Consider the following 15,966-nt stretch of genomic DNA (forward strand, 5'->3'; position numbering starts at 1 on the left):
AAATGAACCAGGAGCAACAGGAGAAAAAGGTGACTGTCTGCTAGGTTCCTAGATAATTGGACAAGGTGTCATAAATATTTTACGGATAGTAAATTACACCGCTTCAGTTCATGCTGAGTTAAAGCTAAGTAAAATACAAGACACTAGTTTGGTGACTTCTATTTTTTCGGGTGTAGCTCGCAGTACAGAACACAGGCTCTGGAGTCACAGAGCTGCTTTCCAATCAGCTGGATTCTGCCTCTTACTGGCTCTGTGACCACAGGTAAGTTCACTGAACTCTCTGTGTCTTGCCATTTACTCATCTGTAAAATGGGTACCTATCTCAAGAGGACTCTTGTGAGAATTTAGTAACATATATACCATTTGGCACAATGCCTGGCACCTTACAAACACTTGATAAATATTAATTATTTGTATTATCTAGACAGAGTTGCTTGACATTATGTTAGTGGTCCTGGCCTGGATCTGGAGCTCTGGTTTGTTCTTGAGTTTTTAACTACCCAGAGTAGATGGAAAGGTACCATCATTTACCTGAATTCCACGGGAGGCGGAGGCAAGCTGTCCTCTGAGAAGGAAGAAGGTGGAGAGGTGGAGTCTGACAGTGGTGGTGGTGGGTAGTTGCTTGCATCCATATTTTCAACAGAGCCGATGCTGCCATTCTGGTACACCAAGGTGGGTGGGTACCTGACAGTGGACCCAACATGAAGAGTGTCATTTAAAAGGTCAGTGATACTCTCATTTTTTTCTTTTAAAGATTTTATTTATTATTTTTAGAGAGGGGAAAGAAGGGAGAAAGAAAGGGTGAGAAACATCAGTGTGTGGTTGCCTCCTGTGCTCCCCCTACTGGGGAGCTGGTCCACAACCCAGGCATGTGCCCTAACTGGGAATCGAACTGGCAACCCTTTGCTTCGCAGGCCAGCACTCAATCCACTGAGCAACACCAGCCAGGGTTCTCATTTTCTTAAGAGACCCCTCAAAAATGTATCTGGTACAAAAGCTATCAGGGGGAAATAAAGTAAGTATATTCCCCACAGTTTTTGTTATACTAAAATTTTATACTAAGACTAAATATGCTATTGTTACCATCTCCCAGGTATTTCTGCTGGATTATTTGTAGGAATGGGATTCAGCCCAGACTACCAAAATTATGCTAATCCTTTCTCAGTGTTGGCTTCATCAAAAACCCAGCAGTTCTGCCCTGGCTGGTGTGGCTCAGTGGCTGGAGCATCATCCTGTACACTGAAAGGTCACAGGCTCAATCCCAGTTAGGGCACATAACTACCCTGGGTTGAAGGTTTGGTCACCAGTCAGGCAATGTATGGGAGACAACTGATTGATGTTTCTCTCTCTTCCCCGCCCCCCCACCCCCTGCCTCTCTCTCTAAAACCAATGAATAAATATATCCCCAGGTGAGGATTAAAAACAAAAACAAAAAAACCCAGCAGTTCTTTTAACTTCTCTCCCAAATGTTAGCCTTTGGATAGCGGTAGCCTAACCCCAAATCCCAATGTCTGTCTGGTGGCAAAGGGCTAAGCCAAGCCCCAAGGCTAGTGAGGCTAGTGAGCTACAGTCACGTGACCGGTGCACAGCCTGGTTCCGAGGCCGGCAAGCCTCTGGAGTGCTCAAAGGCCAAGGAGGCATCTGACCGCGAAACCAAACTGAGGACGAGTGCAAGGTGCTGTGTGGTAGTCAGACATGGCCTCTGTATCAGGACTCGTATCAGTAATGAGCTGCTGATTAGAGCAGGGTGCTAAGGCATGGTGCTGGGGCTTGCCTCGTGAAAACCCGCCCCTCAGAGCACTGGGCCCTGGGTGAATATGCTCTGGGTGAACAATAAACTTCCAAATAAACAAAAACAAACAAACAAACAAATGCCAAGCAGCAGCTAGCAAAATGTGGCCTGTCGCACCCCACCTCCTTCTTGCCACCATTGTGGGGTTCTAAGGAACACATTTAAAATAGACCTCAGGGAGAGGAGAGTTGGAGGGAACTAACGGAATCAAAGGGTGCGCTGATGCGGAAACCCCCCGCGGCCGGGGCCCTGCAAGCCTGGCACATCTCTTCACAGGTTCGTCTCAAGCACAACCCGGCAGACAGCCATGGAGCCCGATCCCAAATCTCTTCGACAACAGGGAAATGGGAGGCAAAGTCCTTATTTTTACCATCCCCATTCCATAAAAAAATGTAAAAAATTAAAAATAATTTTAAAAAAGCAACCCCACAAAATAGTTGGCATATACTAAATATGCAAGCTCCTGGCCTTGGAGTCACTGAACCTACGACAAGGGCCTGTCTGAGCAGGACGGGACCGCACAGAATCAAAATGGCCCTTTCACTGGGAGGCGAAGGTAACAGAGGCGCCCTCAGGGCCGATTCCCTGTAGAGAGAAAGACTCGTTTTCCCTCTCGCCATCCTCCTCGCTGTTTAGAACAAACCTCTTAATCCAGGAAGAACAAGTGTCAGAAGTGTCAAGATTTTTAAAAGTCAAGATTTTCATGGTAGAGTTATTTCTAAAAGCAAGAACAACTCAACTCTCTCCTTTCATCATTCCTAGACACCCGGCACCAGCTGGCACGGTTCTCTGACAGTCAGGAGGCAATGTATTTAGGGGAAAAGCCAGGGCGACACTCCACCAAGCAGTCGTGGTGACTTGACTGTGGATGTCACACAGGTTGGACACTAGCATAAGCATCAAACCGAGTTTTAAAACCATCCCCCGCCCTTTTAAACCTCTAGTGGGGCCTGGTATTGGGAAATGGGCTCAGACTGACACCCACCATTTCTCTGTGGAGATACACAACCTCAGTGCCGGCTGAGCGACCTCTCCCACACTGCCTCGAGGTCCGCTCCCAGTCCCTTGGCCCGCCTCTCCCCCGAGACTGGCAAAGGCCGATGGAGAAGCTGCTTTGGAGATGTGCACGGATTCTCCACCGGGCCGTCCCCACTCCGGTGGAAGGCCCGGCTCTCAGGCACTACTTTCAAGCCAAATGCTCTGGAGGCCAAGGGCTCCCAGGACCGCTTTTCTTTCCTTTCCAGTATTTCCTCTGAGGCCCTTGGACAACCATCGTCTGGCAGAGTCAGGGACTAGAAGCCACAAACTCTCTTTTCCAGACCACTTCGGTCACCTCATTTAAACTGCGGAGCCTTGATTTATTTACCAAATTTTAGTCACCAGATGGGTGCACTTCAAAGTAGCTGATTAACAGTGGTATCGAGTGGAGCCACACAGCCAGACATCAGGAGCTGTGAAAGGCGTCCCACCACAGCGGTCCGACTGGCGTTTTCCAGCCCCTTCAAAGACTGCCACCGACAGAACAGAAACATCACCTACCCCGAAGGCCCCAGCTTTTCTTTGGATTCCACAAATTCTTGTCCCATCTTCATTTTCTCCCACTCTTCCTTACGTGTCTTGATTTTACGTGGGTTTACGTTCCCTCTATTTGGATTATCCTTCTTTTCTTTCTATGATGAAAAGAAATAGAAGATCCTTTGTAAAACATTTTCCAAAGTTCTCTACAATTCCACCCCCGCTCACGGATGCACTCCCCCCACCCCCCCCAGATGACTTGCCTAGACAACATATAGTAACTACAGAATTTACAGAATTTACTGGGTTTCAAGTGACACAGAAGTCACCTAATCCAAACTACCTTCTGGGCTCAAACACCTCTAGTGATGAGAAACTCACTACCTTTTTGCGTAACTCATTCATGTTTTTGAGCAGCTCTAATTGTTAGGAAGTTAGTAAATAGCTCCTTGTTACTGACTCTGCCACTAACGTTAGTCAAGAGAAATGAGAAGTAATGATAGCTGTAGATATCTGAGGCAGGTATAAAGAAATAGTTAAAACAAAACAAAACAGCCAAGGAGGGATTCTTCAGCCTGTGTGGCTGACTAGCCCCTGGCACTCTCTTGGGCCTCCTGTCAGCCATGCTAATGGGATTGTGAGGTTGTAACTGGTAGGTCATATATGCTTATATACATCACTGGGGGTCTAAGGGGAGAGGAGCATCTCCTGAAACCAGGCCTATGTCCCTCCCCCGCCCCACCCACCAGTAGTGAAGGTATTAAGTGCTCCTGTTGCAAATCAAACACTGTACAGCCTTGTGCTGATCTCTGAGAAATGAGCTGCAAAACTGGCAGGGAAGGGACCAGCCTAGCTTGAATGTCCAGCAGAGCCAGGTGCAAATTGCAAGAGAAATAAATGGTGAATAGAAAAGTCAATTTCTAAAACTCAGCCTGAATATACTCAACTGTTAATAGTGCTGGGGGGAACAAACACATTTTTGGTGTGATTTATACTTTCATCTTGGTTGTGCTTGGAGTGGACACATTTTTTTTTAAAGAGTTTCACCTGGCATCCAAGCAAGCAACCACTTGGAATGATTACTTCACATAAGATTGGCTTCCTTTTTATCCCCCCTCCACAATCGTGCCTACTGATGTGTAGAACAGAGGCCCCTTTCCCCTCACCCTATGCTTTCTCTTCTCTTTCATGATATCCTTGGTGTCCTGCAGCATCTTCTCCTTCCAAAGATCAAAGAAGTACGAAGGGTCTGTGTAGAATTTGAGTGCCTCTTTCCCATCGTCCCTGGGATAGAAATGAAGATAAGTAGCTGTCAGTAGACAGATGAGCTCCTAACCAAATCCAATATTCCAAATACCTACCAGTTAGCAGTTTTTACACTAAAGAATCAAGAAGTCATTCAAATTGATTGCACACTTTCTCTCCCATATCAGCATTCCAATGCCTCTTGAATGCCACCTCTGTATTTATCTGGGTTTTAAAGAACCTTAGCCTTACTTTCAATTCCTGGTAGAGGAATATGCATGGTCAGGACAAAGAATGGGCTATAGCAACAGGGAATCCTGGTTATTTCTAATGATCTGCATGGCTACAGCCATCTCCCTGAGGATATCTGGATACCCTGGCACATCAGAGGGGATTTCCGCCATCGGTTCTCTTCCCTCGCACCAATTTCTCTGGACCCTTTAGAAAGCATTTGTGGCTTCCCACCCACCTGAAACCTGTGCACACGCGTAGGTTCACATTTGTACCCATGTATACATATATACAGATCAATGTATATAAGTGGGCAGCTGTTATTCCTCTGAAAAGAGATAACCACAGCACTCCACCTTCTTGCTCTCTTCTAGCATAGCTCAGCACCTGCCCCCAGCTCCCCAACCACTAGGGGGCCCCATTGAGAAGATGGCCAGATGTTTTAGATGGACAGACCACAAGATTTAATTACCATCTTTTAGTGGCTGTGACAGAATAGAGTGAGTTACTGAGTGTTAGGGCAGGAGTTATCTTTTAGATTCGATCATACTGGTTAGAATCCTGCACTTTGGCACCAGTCTCTTTCACTTTCGAGAAAGCATATGCTTAGGGGTGGACATTTATTTTAATACTATTCTGAACTCAAAGAATTAGAAAGGCAATTCTATGCCCTGGCTTCCAATCCTATCACAACACACAGAAAGCAGGTCCAAATCAAACACTAATGATTTTTATATTAAATCTTATTGATTTAGCTACACCTTTTCTCATTTCTGTTAGGCAAAATTCAGATAACTGAAAGGAGAAAGTTAAAAAGGAAAACACCATACCTAAAAAACAAACCTGTTTTATATCACTTGCTCATCCTACCCTACAGTACCCTACCATACTCCCTTCAGTATTAATCAAGTGTGTGCTCCCTTCTGCCCCACAACTACTCTGCCCGAAAGCAAGCAAATGATCAAGGCTGCAGAGTCAAATCTCTGTCCAACTATGCCAGCTAGCCCCTTCAAAAGCCAAGAGACACAGTTTCACACAATAATAATATAGGAGAGATGCCATATACGTTCTCGGTATCTGTGTGAGAAGCCACCATGCTCCCATTCCAGGCTCTCCGGATCAGGTGCGTGTCCTTGAATCTCCTCCCATAAGCTCTACTTTGCTGTATACCCATGTATCACAGAAGATACCTGCCTTCAGTTATCTGTAATTACTTTTTACCCATTCCAAAGATATTTATGGATGCAAGCAAGATAAATATTTGCTTTCTGCCCCTGCTCAGTGGTTATTTGCAGGATGGTAACACTACCAGACCACGAGAGGGGAAAGGCTGGAAGGTGCCTATAAGGCTACCTTCTTTTTTTAACATCCAGCCAGCAGTGTAGGTCCTTTCAGAGGGGAATGCTGAAAGGATGTTCAGAAAGTGAACAATACTCATTTGGAAAAATGCCAGTCACTCCTTAAGCTCTGGAAGGACCCTCAGGGCCCAGAGCAGCCAGTCCACAAGGCTGGCCCCACTAACGCGCCCAAACATCTGGTAATCTAGTGGTTTCCGGGTAAGTGGGAGCCTTGCTCGAATGTTGCCCCTGGGATGCATGCTACAGGACTGTCTTATAACAAAGTCCTTTTGGTTCTATAATAACTAAATTCCTTGGATGGAATCCAAGATGGACCTGGCCACACCAAATTAAACTCTGCAGCATGCAATACTACAGCAAACTTTCAAAATATATTACATTTACTATGAATTTCAGAAACCCGACAATAACAAGTCACAATGTTTATGTGGTAAATGTTGGCTTCCACTGCCACAAGCAACTCTGGGGTAGGTAATAAGCTTTTTGATACAATTCTCTGATGTAAACAATATCTTTAAATAAAAAGACAATCTAATATTTTAACCACAGGCCAAAAAAGGGGAGGAGCTAGCCAGGTTACCTGTAAGGGGTAAGGTTGTTGAGAGGTGGAGGGGCATCGCAGGTGTTGTACGTTTCCAAGACAGGCACTGGGAGAGAGTTTCTGTCAAAAAGCTTCTGGTCTTGCGTGGTAGAGCTTCGGAAGGCCTTCCGGGTATTGATTCCCTGCAGCGACACTGAGAGGGGAGGGGAGGCATCAGAAAGTGGACAGCAGGCTTTCGGAGCAAGCACTGAGTCACACCAGCCGGAGAGGCCTCAGCTGCTCCGTTTCTTGGCTGCGGCTGTCTGCAGCCAGGTTTTTTTCTCGGCCTCTGGGGAAGCCCCACAAGGCTGTCAGCAGCCCAGCCATTTCACGACCGAGCAAAAATGAGGCAACACAAAGGTTTACTATGTGGCCAGATCGTGCAGGCCTCTCCTGAGGAAAAATGAATCTTCCAAGTACTTTTATGGTAGCAAAGTAAGATTGGGGGAGGGGGGATTTGAGAAAGGGAATTGGGGGAATGGGAGAGGGAGTGTGTGGGAGTGTGGCAGAGCTAAAAAGGTTTCTCTGCCCCACCCAGACTGGTGTCATTTCAAAGCAGAACTCCATAGGTTTCTGCGATTTTTCCCCTCACTTTTCTTTATAAATCAGGAAAAAAATTCTAAGCAACTGTTCAACAGAGCCTGCAAATGCTGAGCTCAGCTTCCTTACCTTCTTCTTCCTTGGGATCCAGCTGAGTGACTTTAACTTGTAGGCGGTCAACCCTCTCAGCAAGGGAGCTTACCCGAGAGGCGAAGGTATTTGCCTGAGTAAAGAGCTCTCCAAAAATATCCTCTGCATATTTACCTGAAAGAAGAGAGAAACCAAGTCATTAGTGGATAAAAGTGACATAAATGGTCAGAAAAACTGGCTATTAAAGATCATATTGCCCACTCCTCTCCACGCCCCACCTCAAGATGGGTTGGGTTATATGCAGGTGCTTGGTCTCGGAGGCGGGGACAGATCCTCCAGAACATGGACAGTGCACATGTCCTATAACTAAGGGTCTTCTTGGCAAACCCTGTTTCTGAACAGTCAGAAACCTCAAAGCAGGCTGCACAGGAAGGTGTAATACAAAAAGATGAATCCTGGAAGGGGAGATAATATGTCTACACGTTTACCTATAGCCCTAAGCCCCTTGCTACTCTGTAAAAGCACCTTGTAAAATGGTTCTGGAAAACAGATTGGTAGTTAGAAGGACCTTCTAGCTATCTACAATTAACATGAAAAACAAGAAATTATACCCTCAGTGAAGCCTTAAAAGTATATTGAACAACCATGATGAGTAATGCTATCTTCAAGGAGCCTCGAACTAACTTATGAGCAACTCACAGCAAAGACTTACAACTTCTTCTAAGGAGTGAAAAGCTTATTTTATGTTTTATAACCTACAACTTTGGAAGTCTTGCTCTATAGTCCTTCAATCTACATCTCAGGGAAAAAGAGAAGCTAAACCTCCCTGAAAAACAACATACCAGTGCTCTCTTTCCACAATGTCTTTTTTTTTTTTTTTTAAGAAAAAGAAGAGTTCTGTAGATTTCTGTATTTTCAACCCTGGAATGTAAGGAGAATTTGCAGCCAAAGAAACATAATAGAAATTTGACGCTACCTTCATATTGTCATTCCAAGCCACAAAGCACATTCTTGCTAGGAATGAAAAGTGGTTCATACAAACATACCATCTGAGTTTTTTACTTGCACGGTGAAGGTAGGCTTAAGTGACTGTGCTCAACCAAAAGATAATTTCTTTGAGAACTATTTAACATGGGCTCTGATTTTTAGCTTCTAAACTTCTTTTATGCTTAATCCACACTTGATAAAAATTAGTCCAAAAGGCCAAAATCGCGCCATCTCAGGCGAACTGCAGCTCACCTTCTCAGTGTCACCTGAGAGTAAGGATAAGACCAATCAACTACATATTTTGAACTGCTGGTACATTTCATCAATAAGGAGTTCCTATTCAAGGAAAGGAGCAAGTCTTTGTACGCTGAATGGTTTTGTTACTGAAACAACCATGGGAAGCTCCTGGGCTCAAAGGACTCAAATTGGCTAACAAGCTGCACTTCTACTGGGCAGGCTGAGGATCCTACCTGATCTCTGTCCATAACATGGCAAAGTTCCTGTAAAAACCACATTGCACCATGCTCATCCAGGTAACAGAAAACTATGAGTGTAAGGTTAAAGCAGAGAAACATGCAACATTACTTGTGGAAAATAAACCAGGCTCAAAAATATCTGTTGCCCATATAGCTGTTCTGGAGGAAAAGAAAAACCCAAATTAATTTACCTTTAGGTCACCAAGAGAGCACCCAGAATTTCCTGCTGCCTGGGGAAAGGAGAAGTGACAGTGGAGGTAGAGACTTACTGTGGCACAGGGATTTTCAAGATAAAAATCTTACAAAGAAACCCAACGTATAAAAACGGTAACATGGAGAACGCTATTGGAAAGAGAAAGTGGAGTGGTGTGAAGGTTTCCCCACCATCACATTGTACCGTGCCCTAGGCATACTCAGAACTACAAGATGATACATGGAGAAGCCGTGGACTTCAAAATATAGATTTAAGTCTCAGTTTTTTCTATTTACACTTGTGTGCTCTTCAGCAAATCACAACCTCTCAGCTTGTTTCCTCATCGGTAAAACAAGGATGACTGTATCTACCTCACTGAGTTGCTGTTAAGATTAAATGAACTAAAAATGTAAGCTGTTACAATGAGATTCTTCCTTATATTGCTCAACCATATCAAATGACTTTTAAAAGTGGGAATAACTAAATATCCCAAGTTGTATGCTTAGAGAAAATTTTAAATACAATTCCAGTCAGTAATTTGATAGTCCCTATTCTTCAAGTATTAAAAATTAGTCTGACCTCAGGAGAAAACCAGAGTGCCTTGTTCTGAGTTAAATTTCACTCATTCAGGTTACAAGATGGATCCACTATGACATCAGGACATTCATAATAGATACCACACTTTGCAAAAGATTTTGGAAGCAGTAACCAATTTTTTTTCCCTTTGCAGTAGAACTCTTCAAACAAAATCTTATGTTGAACTAGAACAGGTAAAACTGATTTAAAAAAGGTGAAGCTCTCTTGTTGAAGTCTGAGTAGGAGCCTTGGAGCATGCCCCACCCCCGCGCGCGCGCACGCACGCGCGCGCACACACACACACACACACACACACAATGTCATGGCCCACTACACATGGCTAGAAAACCCAATATCAGAGCATGATTTCTTAATGACCCTTGTGGGGGTCCCACTCACCTAGGTGGTTAACAGTGCTTGCTGACTGGCTGTGCCTTTATTCCTAAGATATGGCAACCTAGTATGTGAAATACCAATCTCACTGCACTAAGGGAAAATAAGAATTCTGGATATGCTATCACAAAGCAATCCGCAGCTGTGGAATTTTCAGCTTTGTGCTTTATCCATTCCATAATCACACTTTCTTTACTAGCCCGAGCACTTCTGGTTCCAGTACAGTGCATGAGGCCAAGACCATAAGCTCGAATCACATGTGAGCCCATTCCTGTGCCCCTCTCTGCTAGATGAAACCCTAGCATCTTTCAAAACCTGGTTCAAATGTAACCTTTTCTATGCAGCCTTCCATGACCTTCCTTATTCGCACCTGGGCTCCCACTCCCTATAGACAGTATTCATTCCTTCCTTTTCTGTGTTCACTGTGCACCAACAGCATGAAATGCTGAAGAGAATACAGGTATGACATTCACAAACATTTACTGAACTCCAACAATACACGATTTCTGCCTTCAAAGAACTTTTAAGAGATATAGGTAATTTTCAATATAACATGGGAAGTAATAATATACGAATGTAATAGGAGCTCAGAGGAACACTCAGTCCAATTTTAACGAGAAAATCCCTAAGCTGGGCCTTAAAGATCAGCTATAAGGATGGCAAGGGCTCTCCAGGCAGGGGGAACAGCAAGGGCCCTGCGTGGAGGCATGAAAGTATGCGCTGAGAGGAACCTCATGTAGCTGATAATTCGTTCTTTCTTCTTCCCTCCCCCCCCCTCTTTTTTCCTTTTAAAAAAGTCTTTTTAAAGACTATAAAATAGAAGAAGGCATATTGCAGAAAATGAGCCTGGAAAGGAAGGCAGGTCTTGAAGGGTCTTGAATGCCAGACCAAGAAGCTTAGATAATTCCATAATGAACAGGGGAGATAGTTATTAACATGTGCACTCTTAGTTTAAAAACACTTTTTAAATGACAAAAGTAAGCACAGTCTTAACTTTTAAAAAATCAAACAATTCAGAATCATAGAAATAGAAAGTGAGATTTGTGTTTTGGGCAGACCATTGTGGCAGGGGTACAGGTTTAAGATTTTTAAGATATTTAGATTTCTAGATTTAAGGGGGTTGATCAGAGAAAGGAAGGCCAGAGGGAGGCTAGGGTAATAGATTAGGAGAGAGTCAACAAAGGTCTGAACCAGGGCCCTACTGACAGAGACGGCAGAGGACCGAGATGAGAAATCCTTAGGAAGTCTGACCTGCCTCTCACTGGCTGTTGTCTCTTTAGGCCAGTTACTTATTTTTTTGAGCCTTCATTTCTTCATCTGAAAAATGGGAATACTACCACCTACCCTCACAGAATTATTGAGGATTAAATGAAATAAATTATGCCAAGATCCTATTTAAGCCTGGCATAAAGTAGGCAATTACCAAATGTGAGTTCCCGTCTCACCCTCTGCCCATTCTCCCCTGAGGAACTGTTTATTTCTGTCTCTTCTGATAGATTATAAGCTGCTGGAAAGCACAGATCATTTCTTTTTTTTTTTTCTTTCTTTTTTTAAATTTCTTGATCTTAGGGAGAGAGGAAGGGAAGGAAAGGGAAAGGAAAAAAGAGGGAGGAAGGGGGGGGAGAGAGAGAGAGAGAGAGAGAGAGAGAGAGAGAGATCGGTTTGTTGTTCCACTTATTTATGCATTTATTGGTTGCTTCTTGTATGTGCCCTGACCAGGGATCAAACCTGCAACCTTGGTGTATCCAGACAATGCTTTAACCAACTAACCAACAGAGCTACCCAGCCAGGGGCAGAAATACCATTTCTTATTATGGCTGTATCCCTCAGCATTTGGCACATAAAATATGTTCAGTACATGTTTATAGGATGAATAAAGGGTTGGTCAGCTGCAGGATGTAAAGAAATCTTGTTTCTGTAGGCACAAGCTGACCCTGCCCTCAGATCAGCTTCCTTCAGATGGAAGTGGTCTGATCACAAGTGGAAGAGTGAGAATGGCATCCATCACCACTATCCTGAAAAAAAAAAAACACCTGAGAGAGAGCATAACTCCTGCTGAGTGAGAATAAGAAGCATCATTAGCTAGCTGTCCTTTGTCTTATGGAGGAGGAACCAGTGTGTGATTGACTTCCACCCATTTGGCCTTCTCAGGGTGACAGAAGCAGAAATGATGCTTTTAAGAAGCAGTGAGGCTCTCTGCAGCCTTCATGTGCTTCCTTGTCAGCCGCACTGCTGTTGTACTGCTGTCAATGTTCCTTTGTGTAAGACAGGCATCGACAGGGTTTCATTTCTTCATGACACCCCTCGAGGTTTCCCTAAGCCCTGGATCAACCAAGATGGTCTCTGAGCTGGGTGAAGGCTTAGGAATCTTGGACCCCATATATCATCTGGTCACTGAGCTCTGTCTCCTCAGGCCCCCATTTTAAAGGCAGGGCCTATTACCATCTGGGGGAATGCAGGCTTTCTTGATACTCCACTGCCTTCACTAAGGGCAGTGATGCGACAGCAGGGGTGAATGTCTGAAATAATTCACACAAAGATGCCTTTGCGAAAAAAGATCACTAAAATGGCATTTTGACGGAAGTTCTTATGGGGAGCTGGAGTGGCACTAGATAAATGCACAGCCTATCCAAGCATCTGTCCTTCCCATACCTCAACTTCAGGCAAACAAATTCAGCTTGATTCAGAATGAAATCCAAACCACATGCATGTACCCCACCCAACACAGTCTCATTCATTCTTGCCAATTAAAAAATAAATTACAGTTAAGCTGGCTTTCCCTCAGCTCCAAAACAGACTGGGCTACTCCCCCATCTTCCTCCTAGAGAAGAATGGCTACAGCTACAATTTGTGTCACTGTGTGCTCACGCAGCTTGCAAAACTCCCAATACCTCAGAGACTGCAGAAGTAATTTGTACCCTGAACTTGGACCTGGGGGCTTGCAGCACAATTAAATGTGTACCATGGTAGACAAGTCCGCCAGAATCTCTCTGAGTGCATGTTTGCTTTACTCCTCTTTGGGAAGAAAGGGGAGGGAGTGTGGAATGTCGGGTAGATAAAGCCTATTGGCACATTTGAGGCTTCAACAAAAGTCAGGCTACATCGAACAGCTCGTGCAATTACAGACACATTCCCTAACCCAAGATACTGTTCTGTGAACCTCCCACTTTACACACAGAGAATTCTGCTCTGTCATTCCATCTGCAGTTTCTGCTGCAGCCCTTCCTGCCACCCTTCCCACAGATTTCTTCTGAAGCAGGTGGAGAGGGAGGTGGAGGGAGCCTAGAGGGTGGTGGCAGATGAAGACAAGGTTGAGGGGAAGAATCTGTACCAAAAAGGAGTCTCTCTTTGGGGAAAGGGGGGTGGGATGCATTTTTGCATTACCTAGGGAAGGCAGATGGGGGAGAAATAGGAACACGGGAGGAGAGGGAAACTAAATAAAGAGCACCAACGACCCCTGAGGGCAAAGCACAGGCTCTCTGCGGCACTCACTCAGGCTGCCCAGCTGTCGGATGACATTTGCCAGGCTGATGTTGGTCACGCATTCCAGCTCCTCGCTTCTAACGCTAGGCAACGTCTGACGGCACAGGTGCCTTGGCTCGATGTTCCTCGTTACTAGCGGCATGGTGGACCTGCTTCAGGCAATGTTCTAAATGATGAAAAACAACCTAAAAAAGAAATAACAGGAAAGTATTACTCAACCACAAATTCCAGGCACACAGGGCTGTGTGAGTCTCTTTCTCTTTTGTCTTGATATGAACTAAAACAGCTTTTTAAAACATCTTCTCTTTTGTTCTCTCTTTCTTAAGACCCATCCTCTATTCTCCCCTGCCCCCCTTTTAAGGTTTGCTAATAGAAGGCTTGCTAGATAAGTTTAGAAATTCTGAACTGGTGAGTGCTGGCTAAGGTACCACAGCAGCATAAAAAACCTAAAAACCTTAAAATAACAACGACGCTTCAACCAACAAGAATCTCCAGAGGCAAGGAGGCATGTTCAGAAAACAGCCCATTCAGCAGATTCTAGATGTTACAGATCCTGTCCTTGGGGAGTCCGTAGCAGGACAGAGCGGATTCCAGATGATCAATTACAAGGATCAAAAAAGAGCTTCTGTCATCTGATAATTTCCACAATGACTAATAGTGATTCCACTGATCTACATGAGGACATAACTTCTCCAGTTCTTCCCTAATGAATGACTGTTAATATACGACTAAATACTAGCTGCCAGTATCCATTAACACTACTAAAGTTTAGTCTGTAAATTGACAGAAAGAATATCAAGGAAAATTTTACATGTTCAATGTCAAACATGACGCCGAGCAAACCGTGCTTTAAGATTCCTTAGTCCTTTCTCTTCTGCCCAACAGCTCCCTTTCTCCCTCCCATCCGGTCCAACACACCTGGGCCAAAAGGCTCTTGAGACAGCAGGAAGTGTCTGGAGCAGATCCGGAAACCTTCCAGTTACTGTTTCTTCTCCTGTCAGCTGAACCTTTCCCCCAGGAAATCCCCCAGCACTTCAGGTTCACGCTGAGCTATTGTTTTAGAGTTAATTAACAAATTCCTAGCTTTACAAGGATAGGGACGGGTTTTAGTCTCAACAAAATGGCTATGACTCCAGCCAAGGCACACTGGGCTGTGGTCCTGTTTCCCTATCTTGTGAAACTAAAGACATCCAAAACATCTAGTGATTTTTGTGCTAGGGGAAATGGCAGATTCGCTTCAGACAAAAGAGGTGAAACATTAAGGTAACACACCCAAGTCCCCAATATTCCAAATTCTTCTTAAGCAACAAAAAAAGCAAAACAGAGGTTTACTTACATCAAATCTTATACCACCAGTTCATCACCAAAAGTTGATTGTGGATACAAAATGCTTACACCAAGCTAAATACCATAGATCTTAAAAGCGAACCAACATACTACCAGACCAAACGTTTTTTAAAAAGCCCTTCAGCCTCCAAAAAGGAGTAGAACCCCTTTGAACAGACTGCTCCTTGTTATGGACATTCTGATCTGCTAAGAATAAAAATAAAACAGGAAGCTAGCAGCTTGGGGAAGAAGATTTCCTGTCACCAAGAGCAACAGCCCAAGAACCAAGAGAATCAGCTGTTTGCTCATAACTTTGAACCTCCCTTTAATAGGCACTGTGTGGCAGCTGTGCCTATCTTTGGGGTGCAGAGGTGTTTCCTGAATATTTGTCTACTGTCTAAGGAAATAATTTTCATTCCGTTCCTCTGCTAAGTTCCCCTTTGACTCAACGGGTTTTCTAACCCAAACTCTGGACTTTCCCTTCCAGTCTAACTCTTTCCTCTTTTACTTAATGTAAAGGATATAAGGTACTAAAATTCAATCTTTAGTAACTCATGGTAAAAAGAGAGTTTAGAACAGCAAAGGAGGCAGGAGGTTACAAATAAAAGAATCTCACAAGGCTCTCTGTACACCATTTCGGGGATGCCCTTAGACCCCCATTAATTCAAGCTTTCTGAAAGAACCAGACATTCAGAGGTGCAGCCAGAGATGACTGAAAACAGCCACTGCGATCCCCCCCGTTAGCAGTAATTTCAGTCTTGTTCCAGCTTCTCAGAGGAGCTAAGGGGCCAGATCTCCTTGAAATTCTGTGTTGAATGTGACCACTGACAGGGAATTCCAGAAGTTCTCTCTGAACACCTAATAGAAACTGGATCCCAGATGGCTAGGTAAATGTCAGACTGGGGAGGCAGGGGGTCGGGGGCAACTTCTAAGGCCTTGGTGCTTTAGCATTTATGCTTTTCCAAGTGCTTTGGGTAAGCATACACAAATGAAATCAACTCTGTGTCATCTGGGTGGGATTCACCTGAGACCAATTTTCAATAGTAAGATGGCTTCCTCTTGCCAAAAAAAGCCAGTTCCTATAACTAGATAAAGAGTACTCAAGAAATGACAATAATTCAAGGCCCTGGCCAGGTAGCTCAGTTGGTTAGAGTGTCGTCCCAATACACCAGGGCTGCAGG

At 44.3% G+C, this 15,966-nt stretch overlaps 1 protein-coding gene across 2 annotated transcripts in view; it reads right to left on the reverse strand.

The window, feature by feature from the left end:
- WASF2 (WASP family member 2) overlaps positions 1-15,966 on the reverse strand; it is a 67,691-nt gene that overhangs the window by 6,801 nt on the left and 44,924 nt on the right. The window contains exons 1-7 of one of the 2 annotated variants that reach the window (XM_045858962.1): positions 14,796-14,945; positions 13,469-13,644; positions 7,391-7,525; positions 6,722-6,875; positions 4,474-4,591; positions 3,332-3,462; positions 532-684 (exon numbers count right to left, since the gene is read on the reverse strand). In XM_045858962.1, coding sequence (XP_045714918.1) covers positions 532-684; positions 3,332-3,462; positions 4,474-4,591; positions 6,722-6,875; positions 7,391-7,525; positions 13,469-13,601 — 824 coding nt within the window. In that variant the 5' untranslated portion in view covers positions 13,602-13,644; positions 14,796-14,945. Of the gene's footprint in view, positions 1-531; positions 685-3,331; positions 3,463-4,473; positions 4,592-6,721; positions 6,876-7,390; positions 7,526-13,468; positions 13,645-14,795; positions 14,946-15,966 lie in introns of those variants that run through there. The other variant, XM_045858961.1, reaches the window with a different exon arrangement.

The sequence above is a fragment of the Phyllostomus hastatus genome, unplaced genomic scaffold (assembly GCF_019186645.2).
Source record: "Phyllostomus hastatus isolate PE091 unplaced genomic scaffold, TTU_PhHast_1.1 phas_scaffold_182, whole genome shotgun sequence".
NCBI classification, from domain to species: domain Eukaryota; kingdom Metazoa; phylum Chordata; class Mammalia; order Chiroptera; family Phyllostomidae; genus Phyllostomus; species Phyllostomus hastatus.